We start from the raw sequence: 18,577 nt of genomic DNA, 5'->3' as shown, positions 1-18,577 counted from the left end.
TACAATATCATGTTTGGGTTGGGGCTGATACTTAAAGGAGGTGGTGAAGAAATGGCTTGAGTGCAGAAATGTTTTTTGCCATTTCCCAGTTTCTGCAAAAGGGGGAATGAGAATACATGAAGAAATGATCACTTTGCCAAATAGTCATTGGAATATACAATTGATTCACAAATATATAAGGTTAAGCCATTAGGTCAGTGGTTCTCAAACTTTTTTGGTTCGCGGCGCACTGTAAAGCATATAAAAATTTTCTGGCGCACTTCATATACAAAATTAAAAATATATTAATATATTTTAAACTATGAATAAAAATAACTTAATAATAATATGCTTTCATAATATTCGCAGCACACCTAGCCACCTCTTGCGGCGCACCAGTGTGCCCCGGCGCACCATTTGAGAATCACTGCATTAGGTATATGTATTGTTGTTATGTGCCTTCAAGTCAATTACGACTGATGGCGACCCTATGAATCAGTGACCTCCAATAGAATCTGTCATGAACCACCCTGTTCAGATCTTGCAAGTTCAGGTCTGTGGCTTCCTTTATGGAATCAAGCCATCTCTTGTTTGGCCTTCCTCTTTTTCTACTCCCTTCTGTTTTCCCCAGCATTATTGTCTTTTCTAGTGAATCATGTCTTATTATGTCTCCAAAGTATGATAACCTCAGTTATAACCTCACATAGATTATATCAGCTCTATTAGTGAAAATATGTCTTCTGAAAAATTCATTCCTTTCAGATTGAAATGGATCACAATTCTGGAATTTTTATTACTATGAATCCTGCTGGAAAGGGTTATGGAGGCAGACAAAAATTGCCTGACAATCTCAAACAGCTTTTTAGGCCAGTTGCTATGACTCGACCTGATAATGAGCTCATTGCAGAAGTGATTTTATATTCGGAAGGTTTTAAAGATGCTAAAACTCTTGGAAGAAAATTAGTGGATATTTTTAATTTAGCAAGGTAAGTGTTTGGAAATTGATCTCTTCAGTCAGCTAATTTACTTTCTTTTTCTTTTAGGAAATAAACATTTTGTCTCTTTGTGATATATATTAATGTTGCCGCACGTAGTGGTTTGTTATTCTTGAATACTAAAAATGTGGAAGACCCTGGTCCAAATGCTAGCCAAACATCAGTTTGCTGACTAGCTTTAGGCAAGCTATTGACTGTGTCTTATCCCTCCTTCCCCTAATGCAAACATAGTAATACTAACTTACTTTATAAGGTTATTCTAAGAATTACTGGGAGAAATTATATGACATGCTTTGATCACTTAGGAACAGTGTGCTATAAATTCTATGTGCAATATGGAAGAATAATGTGTGGTTTGTCTGTTGATTAAATCTGAAACTGCTTAAAGCTATCTGCACCAGCCCAGGTGCATTTGAAAGTCTATGATCTACTATGGATGAAGGAACAGCTGCAGCACTAGGGGACTGAAGAAGACCTGCCCTGAGAGTGAGTATCTGAGCATCTGGGTGCTTGCTGCTCGCTCCTTTGGGTTGCTGTCCCTCGAGACAGCTGAAGTCCCTGGTAAGTGCTGCAAGGACTGGGCCCCCCTGCCTGACCCTGGCCCCAGAGAGAGGCTGCAGTTAATCTTGCAGCCTCTTGCATTTGCTGCTGGCTGGGTCAGGAGGCATAAAAGCCCAGCTGCCCTTGGGCAGTGGGTCTGCCACTGGCGGGGCGACACCAAAGGGGATTGCCCCTTGGGGAGCCCCTTAGGGAGTCCCGAGGGTGAGGGCACTACCCCCCTTCTATTACCTTTCTTTTTTCTTTTTAATTTGTTTTCTTTTAAACCAATGTAGAGGAGATTGGTGGTGGGGAGGGTGTGTGGTCCATGTGTAGTTCCTGCACAGGGTTGGAGCCTGTGCAGTGAACAGAATGATAGGAGAAAGTTGCCAGATGCCTTCAGAGTGAGAGTCTGTAACTGGCAGAAGGCTGGCCCTCACTGGGTGTGAAACAGGAGGGGGAGTAGATGGGCGCTGTGTGAAAAAGTTTGAGTAGGTATGAATGTTCCCAATTCTTGCAGAGGCCTACTGGGATAATTGGCTCCGGCAGGCTTTGTTGGTGAGCTTGTGTTGGGTCCATATTGGTGTTCAGGAGGAGTCTTAGTACGGAGGAACATGGGTGATACCACCCTAATTTCAATGATTACGGGCAGAGGGAAATATAGCTATGGGGAGGTGGTGAACTACCATAGAAGACGAGAGCAAGGCTATCTGCGCCTTGTTCCTTGCTGCCACTCCTCTCATGGATATGTTCCTCGTTGCTTATCTGCTGTGCCCACTGGCCTTTCTGTGTTGTTTAACACCAGATCGGTACACAATAAGACCACTCTCATCCATGATTTAATTGTGGATGAAGGTGCTGATTTGGTGTGCATTACCGAGATGTAGGTGGGTGAGCTGGGAGGAGTTGATCTGACCCAGCTTTGCCCACCTGGATACTCGGTGCAACACCAGCACAGGTGCAGGGACGGGGAGGAGGAGTTGCTGTGGTCTACAGAACTTCCATCTCTGTCACCAGGAAACCACTCTGTCTTGGAGCTGGCTATGAGGGCCTGCACCTGGTGGTGGGCCGAGGGGACAGTAAACTAGGGTTGCTGCTGGTGTATTGTCCACCCTGCTGCCAGGCAGCTTCTCTCACCGAGCTGGCAGAGGCTGTCTTGGCTGTGGTGTTGGAGGAGCCCAGAACAATAATCCTGGGTGATTTCAATGTCCATGCTGAGGCTGCCTCTAGTGTGCCGGCTCGGGGCTTCATGGCCTCCGTGACGACCATGGGGCTATCTCAAGTTGTCACTGGCCCAACACATAGGGCAGGGCACACCCTCGACTTGGTATTTGCTCCAGATGGAGGAAGGGGTTGCCTGGAGATGGGAGGGTGGATGTCACCCCATTGTCATGGTCAGATCACTTCCTGGTAAAGTTTAGAGTTATGGCTCCGATCCTTCCCTGCAGGGGTGGTGGACAGATTAAGATGGTCTACCCCCGGTGCCTAATGGAATCCACAGGATTCCTGAATGCTGTGGGGAAGTTCCCAGTAGATAGACTGCTGCCTGGGCTGAATCCCAGCAAGTCGGAGGCACTGTGGGTTGGTGGTTCCCGAGTTCGGATAATTGGTCAGTTGCCTGCTTTGGATGGGGTCGTACTCCCTCTGAAAGAGCAGGTCCATACTCTGGGGGTGCTCCTGGATCCATCTTTGTTGCTAGAGGCCCAGGTGACCTCCGTGGCTAGAAGTGCCTTTTATCAGCTTTGGCTGGTAAGATAGCTGTGGCTGTTTCTGGACCGGGATAGCCTGACCACTGTTGTCCACTCACTGGTAACCTCCAGGCAGGATTACTGTAATGCGCTCTATGTGGGGCTGCCCTTGAAGTTGGTCTGGAAGCTGCAGCTGGTGCAAAATGCAGCGGCGAGACTGCTCACTGGGGCCAGGGTATCGCCAACTTGTCACCCCGCTGCTGAAAGAATTGCACTGGCTGCCCATCTGCTACCGGGCCAAGTTCAAGGTTCTAGTTTTGGTGTACAAAGCCCTATGCAGCTCGAGACCAGGATACCTGAAAGACCATCTTACTCCTTATATACCCAGCCAATCACTGCCCCCTGCAGGTGAGGGCCTTCTGCAGATAACATCTTATCAGGAGGTTTTGTTTTACACAATACAGGAAATGGACCTTTAGTGTGGCGGCACCTACCCTGTGGAATTCCCTCCCCTTAAATATTAGGCAGGCGACATCTCTGCTATCTTTTCGGTGCCTTTTGAAGACTTTCCTCTTTCAACAAGCCTTTTAAGTTGAGACCTATCCCAGTCTGCGTCCGAGTTGGAATTGCTTGTTAATATGTTTTTTTAATAATATGTTTTTAACTCTTTTTTAAAAGATGCTTTAAAAGTTTTTTTAAAATCTTTTTAATGTTTTGTTTTAATGTATTTTAAGGTTTGTTTTTATGATGCTTTAAAGTGTTTTTAGTGTTTCTGTTTGCTGCCCTGGGCTCCTGCGTTGCTGCCCTGGGCTCCTGCTGGGAGGAAGGGCGGGATATATATATATAAATATTTATTTATTTATTTATTTATTTATTTATTTATAAATAAGTAAGTAAGTAAGTTTGCTTGTTCATTTGTTTGAAGGTTTCAAATTCTGAATTCTTCAATAATTCCTGGAATACTGTGTTGCCAGCTCCAGGCTTCCCATCTTTTCTGTAAGATCAGAGCAGCTAAGCCTATAGCTGCTCTTGGCAAGATCCTGAGCAACATCCGAAATCCCAACCTTGAACCATTTCTCCTTTTCCCCTTTCCTTTTCAGTCCCTATGAAGGTTTTAGCACTCTTTGTTAGCTCTTTCCTTACATCTCTTCTGAACAAATATCCTTCCAGCTATGGCCACTCTCTTTAATAAAAATCTGTTTTTTTTTTTTCAGTACTAAAAAATTACTGGTGAGCAAGTGGAAGAAAAGGTTTTAGGAATAACTTGGGTCATTAGGATATTGAAGCCTAGGGGTGTGTAGAGGGAAGTGCGTGGGACAGCAGTGGTTGAGAAGTGAGTGGGGTGGAGAAGCTGCGGCAGGCTTTTAGATCAGAGTTTGCAATTGCATCTGTTAGTCTAGTTTTCTGAAGATGCACTTTTAACTTATATCCATTGTTGGATATGGAGAAAAAATGCTGTGGTTCCTTCTTGCAAGGTTGCTTCGAAGCTAGGCAGCTGAAGTGGAGAATCTTGTCAGTGAGGGGAACGAACAGAGAAAAGAGATGGTTGCTGGGTAGAGTATTAGGGACAGGGAGGTCTGTGTGAAAGTGCTGGTGTTTCATAGCTGTGCTAGCATTTGTTTTTAAGCTGCTATTCCCTTGCATCGCTGTAGTCAGTGAGGTAGCAGGGGCAAAGTGACACAACAGACTAGGATTAAGCCAGAATACTGAGCTTGGATGTAACAACAACCCATAATTAATGCAAGCTGAGATTCATAAACCATCTTCAGACCATGATTTCAGATTATGGTCTATTAGCAAACCATAGTTAGTGAGCCTGAATGGTTTTGGGTGTTTTAAAAAGCCAGACTGAAGCTGAACAAACCATGGTTTAGTGTTACATTCAAACTAGGCCTTGGTTCTGCATATATTAAAATAATTTATTTCTTCAGAAGTACTAAAGGGAAGTATTCTTTACTGTTAGAACAATGACTGGACTTCTCATAGCATTAAAATTTGTCTATTTTAAAAATTCAGGGAACTCTTGACACCTCAGCAACATTATGATTGGGGCTTGCGAGCTCTGAAGACTGTTCTGAGGGGATGTGGGAATCTTCTTCGACAGCTGAAAAAAAATGGAATAAAAGAGACAGGTAAAAAAAAAAGAGAGTTAGAGATTATACTAAGGTTTTGTGTTTCTGAATACCTTCATAAGAGACACCAAAGACAATCATTCTATTTTGTGGGAAACTTTTTGCCAGCAAATATAGTATCCCCCCCCCCATTAGAACTTTCCTAACAACTGACCTGTAGTAATCTGAAGTGTGCATGTGTGGGTGGGGTTAACATATAATTCATGTCAATTGGGCATTACAATGTATTCTGATTATTATATGTTAAATGACCACCTCATGAATTAAAGATGCAAAACAGTAACTGGGAGTGGGGCTTTCTTTTATTAACAATTGGTCTTTCTTTCTTTCTTTCTTTCTTTCTTTCTTTCTTTCTTTCTTTCTTTCTTTCTTTCTTTCTTTCTTTCTTTCTTTCTTTCTTTCTTTCTTTCAGGTTTGGTGCTAAACACATTTTTTAGAAAAAAAGGCATGTAAGGGAAGATATGATAGAAATGTATTCAATTATGCATGGCACAGATAAAGTGCAGAGATAAGTTTTTCTCCCTTTCTCATAATGCTAGGTTCATCCAGTGAAGCTGAAAGTTGGAAGGTTCAGGTCAGACAGAATGAAGTACTTCTTGACGCAGTGGATAGACTATGGAATTCACTACCACATGATGTATTGATGGCCACCAATGTGGATAGCTTTAAAAGATTAGACAAATTCATGAAGAATAAGGCTGTCAATGACACTTAGTCATGATGGTCATATACCACCTCCAGTTTTGGAGGTGGTATACTTCTAAATGCTAGTTACTGAGTACACAGATGGGGAGGGTGCTGTTGTGCCTTTACCCTGCCTGTGGACTTTCCATGTGTTAACAGAATGCTGGACTAGATGGGTCTTTGGGCTGATTCAGCAAAGCTGCTCTTACATTCTTATGAGCCAAAAAGAGTTATTAACTGAAGTTCTGAAGGTGAGCTTTGAAGACGCTTAGTTTTCATGGGATCTTTCTCAGCCTTGAGTATTCCAGCCCTAATCAGCTTGGGTTCCCCAGCATTTCCTACATTTCTTTCTATCTTTGTTGTTTTTATAAAAGTATTAGTTTGGGCTCCATGGTCAGTGCAGATACGTTTTATCTCCCTTCACTGCAAGAATAATTCCATGCAATATGATGGTCAAGGAAAGCTATGACAGTTCAGCCTACCCTTGATCTGCTATCCACTGGTTGTTTCCTCTGATTGGCTTTCCTGTGGTTGTTAATAACAAGAGGCATCTCATTATCTAAAAGCTGGAGCCCTAAGAATTTATAAGGAACCCCTGGTGTGAGTAGGGTTGCCAGGTTCAGGGCCTGAGACTGATCATGTATCTTTAGAAGAAGAGAAAGTCAGCCAAGTGTAGGTGTTCTTGCAACCCTGTAATGGGAAAAACCACAAGGTTGCCAGGCCTGGCCTCCAAGAGGTCTTCTGTATCTTTAAAAGTTGTGCAGGGGGAAGGGAGAATTCCACCTTGTGGTTTTTCCCATTACAGGGTTGCAAGAACACCTGCACTTGGCTGACTTTCTCTTCTCCTAAATATACAGGATCAGTCTCAGGCCCTGAACCTGGCAACCCTAGGTGTGAGGGAAGTCTTCTGTTTTACTGCAGCCCTGGAAGAGCTTCTCACTCTTTCCACTTTAAATAGGTAGTACTGATGCTCCAATTTCTCTTGCTCTTACTGAGTCCTCTTGTAGGCATCTGCACTCCTTTGCAGCAATGCATATTTGCATTATAGCTTCCTTCTCTAACCTAATTCAGCTGTATTCATACCCATCTGGGTTGTTCTGCTTTCCTTTCTCTGTATTTGGCATTAGATTCCTCCTGGCTCTGCTGCCTCTTAGACCTGACTTTTGAGCTGTTGGACCAACATGAACATTGCCTGAATAACCAGTTGTGTAATTGTTGTAACAACGTGCATATTACACCATCTTTTTTTGTAATGAATTGTGTTTTCTTCAATTCTTTGCTTTAATCTGTTGTCTGGTGGCTAATTTCCCCTATTGTAAGTGTTATTTGAGCTAAAGACCCAGAATCACATGTCAGCTGGGTACATAGGCATTCATCTATATATGTAGGGAAGGATATGCTATAACACTATTTCTGTACATGGCCAGCTGGTAATACATTGTCCTCAATTCCCAAGAACCTAGTTGCCTCAAGAGTCAAAACTGGATGCTGCTTTACAGTAGCATATAATCTACTATAGCTACAGGAATCCTACTATCTTTTGCAGTCCTAGGCAAGCATCAAAACCAGGAAGTTTGTTGAAGCTCTGGTGTCTTGTTATACATGGCTGGGAGACTATTGTTTGGCATGGTGGGCAAGAGATCTGCAAGTGTGCATTAAAATTAGTTAACTTCTGATATGTTCAGCATGTTAACAGCAACAGTTTTGTCTTTACACAGTTGTGGCATTAGCGTAAGCATTCATATTCTCACAATGTTGCTTTGTACTTTCATATTAAGTATATGTTATCCTTTTGTCACTGAATTTCCTTTGAAAGTTTAAGGCATTGCCATAGGGATTGCTGGAAATCAAATTGTGCTTCTCTTACAGCTTTAGTCAAGAAAAAATTAAATTGTATCATCCTATCTTTTCTCCCATGTAGTTAATGAAAGCCATATTGTGGTTCAAGCTTTGAGACTCAATACCATGTCAAAGCTTACATTTGCAGATTGTGCACGGTTTGATGCATTAGTTAAGGATGTCTTTCCCGGTATTGACTTCAAGGATGTGGATTATGCTGAGCTAAACAACGCTTTACAAGAAGTTTTTGAGGAGGCCAATTTGGAAATCATATCTACTCAGGTAAATCAAGGTCAACCTTAGCTGATACTGAATACTTTGAGTTTGATCTTTCATTATAAGTACTTTGAGACGTCCAGGGAATCTATTTTGGTTACAAAAAATATTGAAGGAAAAATCTTAATTACATTGCTATTGAAAATATATCAATATATATATTAATGAATATATGCAAAATAAAATGAAAGTGGACAAGAAATGAAATATTATGCAAAGTTATACTTCAATAAGTCTCACGGATTCCTGTGACATCCTTGCAAAACGGTAAGATTAGAGTCAAAATCATTGAAGGCATGTTCACATTTTGGATTGTTACTGAGTTATGTAACTTTGACATGAAGTTCTTCCAATGACTTCATTTTCTAATTGGAGTGAAAGAGGCATCTACTTGGAGTGAAAGTGTTGATTAACTGTTCCCATTGCTCACAAAGACAGGGAACATGTAAACAACTTGTGTCATCTAGAATAGGTAAGAGGACTCCCCACTTCATTACCTGCCTTTGCTCAGGAAAGAGCTTTCTTTGTGGTCTCCAGATATCTTTACTTACTCACTTCACATCCTTTTTGGCTGCTCAGTCTTCTTTTTCCCTCCTGTGGTGTCTTCTATTAATTCAGATAGAAAACAAAGACTTTTATTCTTATTTCTCTGCTATTTTCCCCCTCTCGTGAATCTCTCATGTCAAAGCCAATCCTGCAAAAAAAGGAAAAGGAAAAGAAGTAGCTTCATGTTAGGGTTGCCAAACTCTCAAAGCATAAAAATATGCTACCCACTAGAACTATGAAGCCTCCACTGCACTTTGATTCATTCCCCACTAAAATGATAAGACATTGTATTGTAGTTGTTTATATGTTTAATTATGTTCCACTATTTTTGGTATATTATTTTTAAGTTGTTGATATATGTTTTTACTTGTATATTGGATGTTTTATGTTGTGCACCGCACAGAGAGCCACGGCTATTGGGCGGTATAGAAATATAATAAATAAATAAATAAATAAAATCTCTTCCTCTCCTCTCTTGGGTCCCAGCTGTGCTGACAACTGCTTCCATCACAGATCTGTTGCAGATCTGGGCAAGAATATTATGGAGTCCTTTCACACCAGTAATTGTCAGCACATGCCAGAGTGGTAGAGGAAAGAGATTGTTTTCCTCAGGTGGTCTGACATCACGTGGGATATAGCACCATCTAGCGTCCGAAGGCAAGAATGGATCGAAGTCAAGACCTGGGGCATCGAGCCCCTCCTACTCCAGTTCATTCTTGCCTTCCTTCATTCGAGGCGTTTGGATCTTCTATAATGTTGCTAAGTTTGTAATTGAGTGTGTGGGACTGTAACTTTTCCTCTCGTTGTCCCTCCCTGCCTCACCCACTTTTTGTATTGTCTGGGACGTTTTGGGGGGGGATTTTATTTTTGACTCATTTTTGCTTCCCTCTTTCAGTCCCTTAGTTGGGGAATCTGGTGGCTGCCGTTTCCCCTTTGGGCTCCCGTCTCTGTGAGACGAGCCTTAGCTGAGAGCCGCGGCTGTGGCTCTGTTTTCAGGCCCTTCATTGCCTTGCCGCTGTCTCTCTCCCAGGCGGCGGCCGTTTTTTATTGTGTGGGCTCCTGTCTGTGAGATGAGCCTTTGTTGAGAGCCGCGGCTGCAGCTCTCTCTTCAGTCCTTCCCTTACCTTGCCACTGCCTCCTTCCCAGGTGGCGGCCGTTTTTTATTGTTTTTGTCTCGCCAGGAGCCGTGGCTGTGGCTCCTTTGCCTACTACTTTTCAGCGGCGGCTGCTATTTGGCTGCGGCGAAGGCTGCTGCCTCCTTGCCAAGCGGTGGTTGGAGCTCGCTTCTGCGGCTTTCTTAGATCGTTTTTACCGCCAGCGCCTTGATTTCCAGGCTTGGGTGGCACAGGCGTTGCTGCCTCCCCCCCTAACTGTTGCCTGGCATTTACCGTGGCCGTTTTAGGCCTTTTTGGAGTGCGTGGAACCCTCTGCCTGTCCACCATTGCTCCTTCTTCTTCCCGGCCGCCATTTTGATTTCAATTTCCCGCCCTTTTTGCCAGCGCCATTTTAATTTGCCCCGTTTTTCCCGCCTTTTTTGTTCTCCTTGCTTGACTGTATAGTTACTTAGTCAGACTCTCCAAGCTTTTAAATCCTCGCACAAGTCTCAAAGAAAAAGCCTGCAAGGCTAATTTCTACAACAGTGTCTCTACACTTAGTGGCATTTGGTGCTGTTCACCCCCCCACACCTGTGGGCGTGTTCTAAGCTTTTACCCACATGATGTATTTACATTGGGACTTATCTGCGCAGCAGCGGCACATTGGAACTGTATATTGGGACTTATCTGCGCAGTGGCTGCTTATTGGAACTGTACATACCTCGCCACACCACACCCCTCACCTCTGTGCGTGTGTTGGTGATAGTCCCTCGCCATACCACACCCACCACCTCTGTGCGTGTGTTGGTGTCATATATACCGTGTGTTGATGATAGTCCCTCGCCACACCGCACCTCCCACCTCTGTGCGTGTGTTGGTTATAATATATATATACCGCATCTCTGGGCGCTCAGAATGGTGGATCAACGCTCAGAGACACATTTGTCTGCGGCAAAGAGACCCTGCAAGACCTTGTATCACAAGTCTGCCAATCAAAAACTGCCCAAGCGGCACTTCAAGGCCGTGGCTAAAACTAAACACCTGTCTAGCCACAGTGCCACCAAGCGCACACGTTACATTTCTGTACCACATTCTGAGGCTGCTAACCAAGAACAATTGACAGCACTCTTTCACTCTCCAGCTGGGTTGTCTGAGGATGAGTGCGAGGGTTTTCCTGACCAGCCTGTGGTCTGCCCTTCTCGATCCAGTTTGCCACACCAAACCAGTGAGGCCCCTGTTGCTGTTCCTCCACAAGGGCAACCGCCTGCTGAGCTGCTACCAGGACAACTACTGGCCTCTGTACTAGGACTGCAGTTGTCTCCGGAATTCCTTTTGCAGTTGAAAGATATGCTAAGCCTCTTATCAGAGCAGTCGAGAGTCCAAACAGCTCCATTGACCCAGCACAGTGAACTGCGCCCTTCCTGTGCCCCAGCCCCATGTGGCTGTTCCGATGTGGTACCTCTCACCTCGCCCAACCCATTTGATGTTGCTAGAGGCAGGATTGGAGATGACATTCCTGGTTTGGAGGACCTGGAATATTCTCTTCAGGCCAAGGGAGATGAGTGGAGTGACGAGGCAGACTTCGAGGAGGACACCTCATATCGCCTATTTGATGCGGCTGACTTTCTTCCTCTATCTCGTAGAGCTCTGGGCACATTAGGTATTCAGACTACACAGCCTGAATCTACAACTCCCCCCATGAAAGGGGCTAAAGTCATCAAGTCTCCAACATAAATGGATCATTACTGTCCTGTGCCGGACCCCATTGGCAAACTGGCCACGCCGCTTTTCCGTTATGGCTAAAAGGCTCTATGCACTGGACCCGGACTTTATGAATCGTTTGCTTGTTCCAGGCGTCGACGAGGCAGTCTCTAGTCTGGTTTCATGATTGCTCCTTCCAAAACAAGGGGAATCACAACTAAAAGACTCCTTTGAATGCTGCATGGACTACGTTTTGCATAAAAACCATGAGTTTACCGCCTTCAATATTCAGGCGTCTGCTTCAGCTTCCATATTTTCAAGAGCGGCTATGATGTGGCTAGATGAACTCTTGGATGATCCCGAACCAGACCCTGTCAAGCTCCTCAAGGGCCTGGTAAAATTACACAAGACCGTGGGCTTCGTAGCTGACGTCACATTGGATGCCATCCAGCTGGGAGCGCGCGCCCTAGCTTCACAGGTGGTAGCTCAGCATACCCTTTGGCTCAGGCACTGGGACGCTGATTCTACAGCCAAGGGCAACTTGTCAAGAGCACCCTTTTCTGGGTCTTTACTCTTCGGAGACGAAGCCCTCAAGGCGGTCTTGGTAGACCCTAAAGACAGCCGAAGACCAGTATTGGCCACTTCCAAGAGAGAAGATCGTAGGTCGTTCAGACGTTTCACCCCATATCACTCCTTTCAGCTCTTTCGAGGAGCGCGGCCTGTGGGACGAGGTCGCGACTTTCGATCTTCTGATTTCCGCTCCTCCAGGGGAACCTGGAACAGGCAACGTTTCCAGGCCAGAGCACAGAACAAGGGAAGTCAAGGGGTCTCAACTTCAACTTATGGCAGGGGAGTTCGTCAGCGCAGACAATACTGATGCTTTCCCTGTGGGGGGCAGATTGCTAATGTTTGCAAGTCACTGGTTACGTCTGACACGGGTCGCTTGGGTCAGGGATCTCTTCCTTCATGGTTATGAACTGGAATTTTGGATGACCCCTCCGGATAGGTTCATTCCCTCCACTCTACCCAGAGTTCAAGACAGGTGCTGGATCATGTGGGAAGCCATAACTCATCTTCTCGTCATAGCTGCAATAGAGCTTGTACCACCGGAGGAGAGAGCACAAGGGGTTTACTCTCTCCTATTTGGAGTTCCCAAGCGAGATCAGTCATGGAGGGCGGTGTTAGATTTCAAATTTGTCAACCGTTTTGTGAAATACCGACGGTTCAAGATGGAGTCCCTGGCGTCAATTATAGAGGCGCTACATGAAGGGGATTTTCTGGCTTCCATAGACCTCAAAGAAGCTTACCTTCATGTGCCAATCTGTCCAATCCACAGACGTTTCCTGCGATTTGTCTTCGGCCCCCATCACTTCCAATATCGAGCAATGCCTTTCGGTCTCTCGTCGGCCTCGAGAGTATTCACCAAGGTGCTGCTAACCCTGGTGGCTTATCACCGCCTCCAGGGCGTTCACATTTACCCTTATTTGGACGATCTGTTGATTCGAGCGGGTTCAAGAGATCTGGCCCTCTTTCACGTTCACTCTGCTCTCACGGTTCTCCGCACCCATGGTTGGCTTGTCAACCACGACAAAAGTCAACTTCTACCAACTCAGAGATTACAACATTTGGGCGCAATTCTAGACACCACGCAGGCCATGGTCTTTTTGTCACCGGATCGAGTTACGGCCATCAGAGAGATGGCTGTACACCTCGCATGTTGTTCGAGGGTGGACTTAATGCTTCTGGCAAGGGCTCTGGGGATGTTTGTCTCAACCATCCACATCGTGCCATGGGCTTGGCACCACACTCGACCCTTACAGTGGGACTTACTCCCTTTCCAACAGGACATTGCCATGTCCAACCACCGTACAGTCCACCTGCACCCATCTCTGTGGACCTCCTTCCATTGGTGGGCTACAGTCAAAAATCTCAGACTGGGAACCCCGTTCTGAGAACCAGACAGGACTGTAATCACCACAGATGCCAGTCTGTCTGGATGGGGGCCCCACTGCAATTCCCAGTATGTTCAGGGAGTATGGTCCAGCACGGAAGCAAGTCACAATATCAACTGGCTGGAACTGAGAGCGGTCCATCTGGCTCTTCAGCATTTTCAACCCTTGTTCCTTCTGGGCCACATACTGATTTGAACAGACAATACCTGTGTGAAATCACATCTGAACAGACAAGGGGGAACCAGGTCACGGTGCCTCCAGACGGAAGCGTCTCAACTCTTCCAATGGGCTGAAATACATCTACTTTCACTGAGAGCAGAACATCTTAGTGGTGTTTTAAACGTTGTGGCCGACTGGCTCAGCAGACAACAAGTGATCCCGGGAGAATGGAAGCTACACCCCATGGTGTTCAGCCTTCTCCAACGACGGTTCGGCATCCTCTCGGTGGATCTGTTTGCCTCCAGTCACAATTACCAGCTACATTGCTACTTCTCCAGGTATCTGGACAACAATGCGGAATCGGTAGATGCACTGTTGACTCAGTGGCCAGCAGGCCTCCTATATGCCTTTCCCCCGATACCGCTACTGGGCAGGACCTTCAGGAAGCTGCGACACGAAAGGGCCCGTCTGGTCCTGATAGCACCGTACTGGCCTTGTCGGCCATGGTTCTCCGATCTGCTCTCCCTTTCAGTGACGGAGTCTTGGAGGTTGCCACTCAGACCAGATCTCCTCTCTCAGGGCCCAATTTGGCATCTGGATCCCGAATGGCTCAATCTGACAGCGTGGCATTTGAACGGGGACATTTGATTCATTCTGGACTGTCTCAGGAAGTTGTGGACACAATTCTCGCGTCTCGAAAGCAGTCGACCTCTCGTGTTTACCAGAGCACCTGGTTTGCCTTCTCTAGTTGATGTGACTCTCAAAACGTTCTACCGTCTCAGGCCAATGTTCAACATCTACTGCAATTTTTACACAGAGGACTGAAGATGGGACTGAAACCTAACATCTTACGTCACCACGCCGCCACCATCTCATCTATTCTCTCTGTCACGTCTCCTACTATTCCTATGGGTTCACACACACTTGTCAAACATTTTTTGAGGGGGGCCGTCCTACTGTCGCCAGCAGTTTGTCATCGCTTTCCTTCGTGGAGTTTATCGAAGGTCCTGCAAGCCCTACAGCGGCCTCCTTTTGAGCCCCTTCGATCTGTGCCATTACATCTTTTGGCCTTCAAAGTCCTGTTCCTCGTGGTGATCACCTCGGCGAGAAGAATCTCAGAGTTGGGGGCACTGTTCTTGGTCCGCCATCTCTGTATTTTCCATAAGGACTCAGTAGTACTACGTCTCGATCCTTCCTTCCGTCCCAAGGTCATTTCGGCGTTCCACTGTAACCAAGACATAGTTTTGCCTTCGTTCTGTCTGGATCCTGTTCATGCGCTCAAGAAGGCCTGGCACTCTCTAGATGTCTGGAGGGCCCTCATGACCTACCTGTCTCGCACCCAGGACATATGGTCAACGGATTCCCTATTTGTATCCTTTCACCCACATACTCTGGGGAAAAAGGTGTCCAGCTCTACGTTATCTTGTTGGTTGCGTGCCTGTATTGCATTGGCCTATGAGTCCCTTCAGCTGCCAGTGCCTTGTAACATAACGGCACATTCCACTAGGTCAGCTGCCACTACGGCTGCCTTCGCAACCAATGCTCCTCTAGCAGAGATTTGCAGAGCGGCTGTATGGTCTACCCCAAATTCTTTCATAAGACATAAGATAGACCGTTACGCTTCTGCTGATGCCTCCTTCGGGAGGCGTGTGTTACAACAGGTTATTTCTGATGGGTAGCCAGGAGGCGGTCCCTCCCTATTAGGGGCTGCTTTGGTACATCCCACGTGATGTCGGACCACCTGAGGAAAATGTACCATTGGTATCACCTGAAGGGTGATTTTCTCAGGTGGTCTGACATCATGGCCCTCCCTTTTTGGAGGATATTGGGGTTTTTTCTACCTTACTAATTATCACTCTTCAGAGTTATACTATTTAAACTTTTTCACCAAGTCAAGACCAATTTGGACCTGTTTAATATGCTTGCGATCTTTGGGTCATGCTTTGGGACACTGTTTCCTTGCTGTTAGACCCGTTGGCCTTTTCTGTCTTTTCAGATATCTATCTCACTTCGGTCTCGTCACGAATGAACTGGAGTGGGAGGGGCTCGATGTCCCAGGTCTTGACTTCGATCCATTCTTGCCTTTGGACGCTAGATGGCGAAATATCCCATGTGATGTCGGACCACCTGAGAAAATCACCCTTCAGGTGATACCAATGGTACATTTTTATGGCAGAGGGGCAGAGCAATAACTAGGTTCCTGATAGAAAGCTGCTTCAAACAGCTTTTTTTTTAAAAAAACTCCATCGGGATGCACCCTTTGAGCAGCCGTTGTTTCTCCTTCAGTCTAATGAAGCTGCTAGCAAAAAAAATTAAGCAAGTGGTTATTGATGACTTGATTAGCCAAGTATTTAATCAATATGAAGAATGCAGTTCTCCAATGGGTACCAGGACCACCTCCAAGTGCGTATTGTCTTCCTTGCTACTGCTTGAGACAGGAAAGAGTTAACACTCCAAACAGACTGTTACTGTGGCCCCTCCCACAAAGTGTTAGTTTGCTGTTCCTGCCTCACTTGAGCAGTACTGATTTTAGCCTTGCTCCTCAGTCTGGCTGACTTATATCCTTATTTAAGCTTATTTATTTAAGTTGTTGATACAGTAGTTATGGTTTAAAATTAATTGTGTGTAAATGTGTATGGGTGTCTGTAATGTGAATGTGTATGGGCGTTTATTAATGAATTGCTGTGAGTGGCTGAATGGCTAAGCGTTCGTTAGTCCTTTGATTTTTTTAATGTGTCGCTCAAATAACTATTACACGTTTTTGAAGTCCCTAAATTAATTATCCTGGTGATTTCCCCCTGAATTAATGAATTTGCTGGGTTGATTCCTCTGTTTTAAACAGCGGTCTGCTGCGTTTTTAAAAAGAAAATAAAATGGAAAAGGAAAAGAAACACAAAAAGCCCACTAAATAAACCTCTCCTGCTAATGGCGAAATGCCTCAGGAGTAGGGCAAAGTCTCCTCAGAGCACTCTAAAACAGTGAAGTTATGACACAAAGCGGCAGGAGCTGTTGATGCGGTAGCACCTACAGCATGCTCAGAGAAAATGACAGTTAAAATGACAAGCCACTGTAGCGTGCATGGAGGCAGCTGCCATTTTCATCAACAAATGGCCTCACAGTCAGCACTGTTAATCAACAGCACAGCACTGTTTCCCCTGTAAGCAATGCAGTAGCAGACCAATCAGGGTGGAAAAATGTGGAAAAAATTAAGAATACAGTAAGCAATGCAGTACCAGAGCAATCAGGAAGGGTTCTTTCTGAGGAAAACAGGGAAAATAATATGGATGCACCCTTACCAATATCATTACAGGGCACAAGGGCAGTTTATGAAGGAGAGGAAAGCCAGCAGTGGATGGAATTAAATGATGAAATGCTCTGAGGAAGAGAGGGCTCCAGACCGTTCAGTCCTTTTTTGCTCAGATTCTGAGGAAGACAAAGAGGAATTCACAGGTTTTAACACACCATAGCCTGAATTTCCACAGAACGGTTTAGCCATGGTGACTTTGCGTAATACTGCTGCCTCTGGTCAAAGTCACCAACAGCAGCATAGTCTTGCTAAATATAAGCAAGCATCAGCAACATCATATAAATTCAGCACAGTCAGTTGAGGTGGTCTCTGCTGCTACCTCCTGTTCGAAACTGGAACTTCAGCAGGTGGAATCTTTTCATTTAAGCACTGCAGAATTAAATCATATTAGGAGAGCTCTCATGGATGATATTTCAGCAGGACTAGCTGCTTTTTGCCAGTATTTTCAAGTGGCTCCTGTACAATCACAACAGGACATTCATGCAACGGGATAGTCACTTGCAACACAGTATGTGCAGTGCCCTGCTCAGATGGGTCGGGCAAGTATGCCTGATATTGAGCAACAGGAACTGCAAAGAGAAAGTGCAAATGTCTCACCAGATCCACATGATGTGGCCAGGGGTAGAGCTTGGGGACTCACAGCTCACAGACTAGACAGGTCAACTGCTGCTAGGCAACAGTTTCTGCACGATGATTCAGTTGTTACTCTGGAGGAAGACACAGATGAATAGAGTGATGGTTCACATTTTGATGAGCAGCAGTCCAATAGGTTGTTTCATAGCACTTAGTACATGCCTCTGCTATGTAAGGCTATGGTGGCTTTAGATTTAAAGGATTCAGTTACAGAACAGGCACCGTCTAATTCAAGGGGAGCATCTGTTCTTCCAGAAACAAAGACTAGTGACAAGGTGGTTAAAGTGCCATCACTTCTCAGGGAAGTAGTGAAATCTGAATGGGACTCGCCAGTTCAGTCCAAAAAATCAGTATCATATGCTAATAAATTATACTTACTGGAACCAGAGTTCATGGAGCAGCTGAGAACTCCAGCCATTGACGCTCCAATTTCCACTTTAGTTTCTAGACATTTCCTTTCGAGGGATGGGGATGCTCAGTTGAAGGATCTTACAGAACAAAAGTTGAACATGGCACTTAAAAAAGTTCATGAGGCAATAGCATTGACTATATGTGCTTCTAGTGCAGCATCTGTGTTTTCAAAGGCAGCATTATTGTGGTTAGACAATGTTTTGGATAATCAGGAGCCACAGAAACTCAGGAAAACTATTCTGAAGGTTTCAAGAGCAGAGGCCTTCATTGCAGATGCTACAATGGATGCAACTCAGTTTGCAGCCAGGGCCATGGCTGCTGAAGTGGTAGCTAGGTGCATCTTGTGGCTTCGTTATTGGGAGACAGGTGCTTCTTCCCGTATAGTGCTGGCTACAGAACAATATGCAGGGATGAAATTGTTTGGTGAGGATGTGTCGAAGGTTGCATTAGTAGAGATGAAAGAAAAAAGAAGGCAATGCCATTAACAAGCCAAAGAAGATATGACCTGTGTTCGTTCCGGTGCTATCAACCATACTAGTCATTTCACCCATCTAGATTTGGAGGAAGGGAGCGAGATTTTCATTCTAACAGACAAGCTTGGGGTCATCCTAGATTCCAGTTGTGCAACCAACAGCAAGCAGGAG

At 45.1% G+C, this 18,577-nt stretch overlaps 1 protein-coding gene across 4 annotated transcripts in view; it reads left to right on the top strand.

Moving 5' to 3' along the window:
* Window positions 1-18,577, top strand: part of DYNC2H1 (dynein cytoplasmic 2 heavy chain 1) — a 438,789-nt gene that overhangs the window by 92,762 nt on the left and 327,450 nt on the right. For all 4 annotated transcript variants that reach the window (XM_061628720.1, XM_061628719.1, XM_061628721.1 and 1 more), the window contains 3 exons: window positions 742-965; window positions 5,216-5,331; window positions 7,937-8,136. In XM_061628720.1, the coding sequence (XP_061484704.1) occupies window positions 742-965; window positions 5,216-5,331; window positions 7,937-8,136 (540 nt within the window). The remainder of the gene's footprint in view (window positions 1-741; window positions 966-5,215; window positions 5,332-7,936; window positions 8,137-18,577) is intronic.

The sequence above is a fragment of the Rhineura floridana genome, chromosome 5 (genome assembly GCF_030035675.1).
Source record: "Rhineura floridana isolate rRhiFlo1 chromosome 5, rRhiFlo1.hap2, whole genome shotgun sequence".
NCBI classification, from domain to species: domain Eukaryota; kingdom Metazoa; phylum Chordata; class Lepidosauria; order Squamata; family Rhineuridae; genus Rhineura; species Rhineura floridana.
The sequence above is the reverse complement of the archived record's forward strand: the minus strand, read 5'-3'. Positions and strand labels throughout refer to the sequence as shown.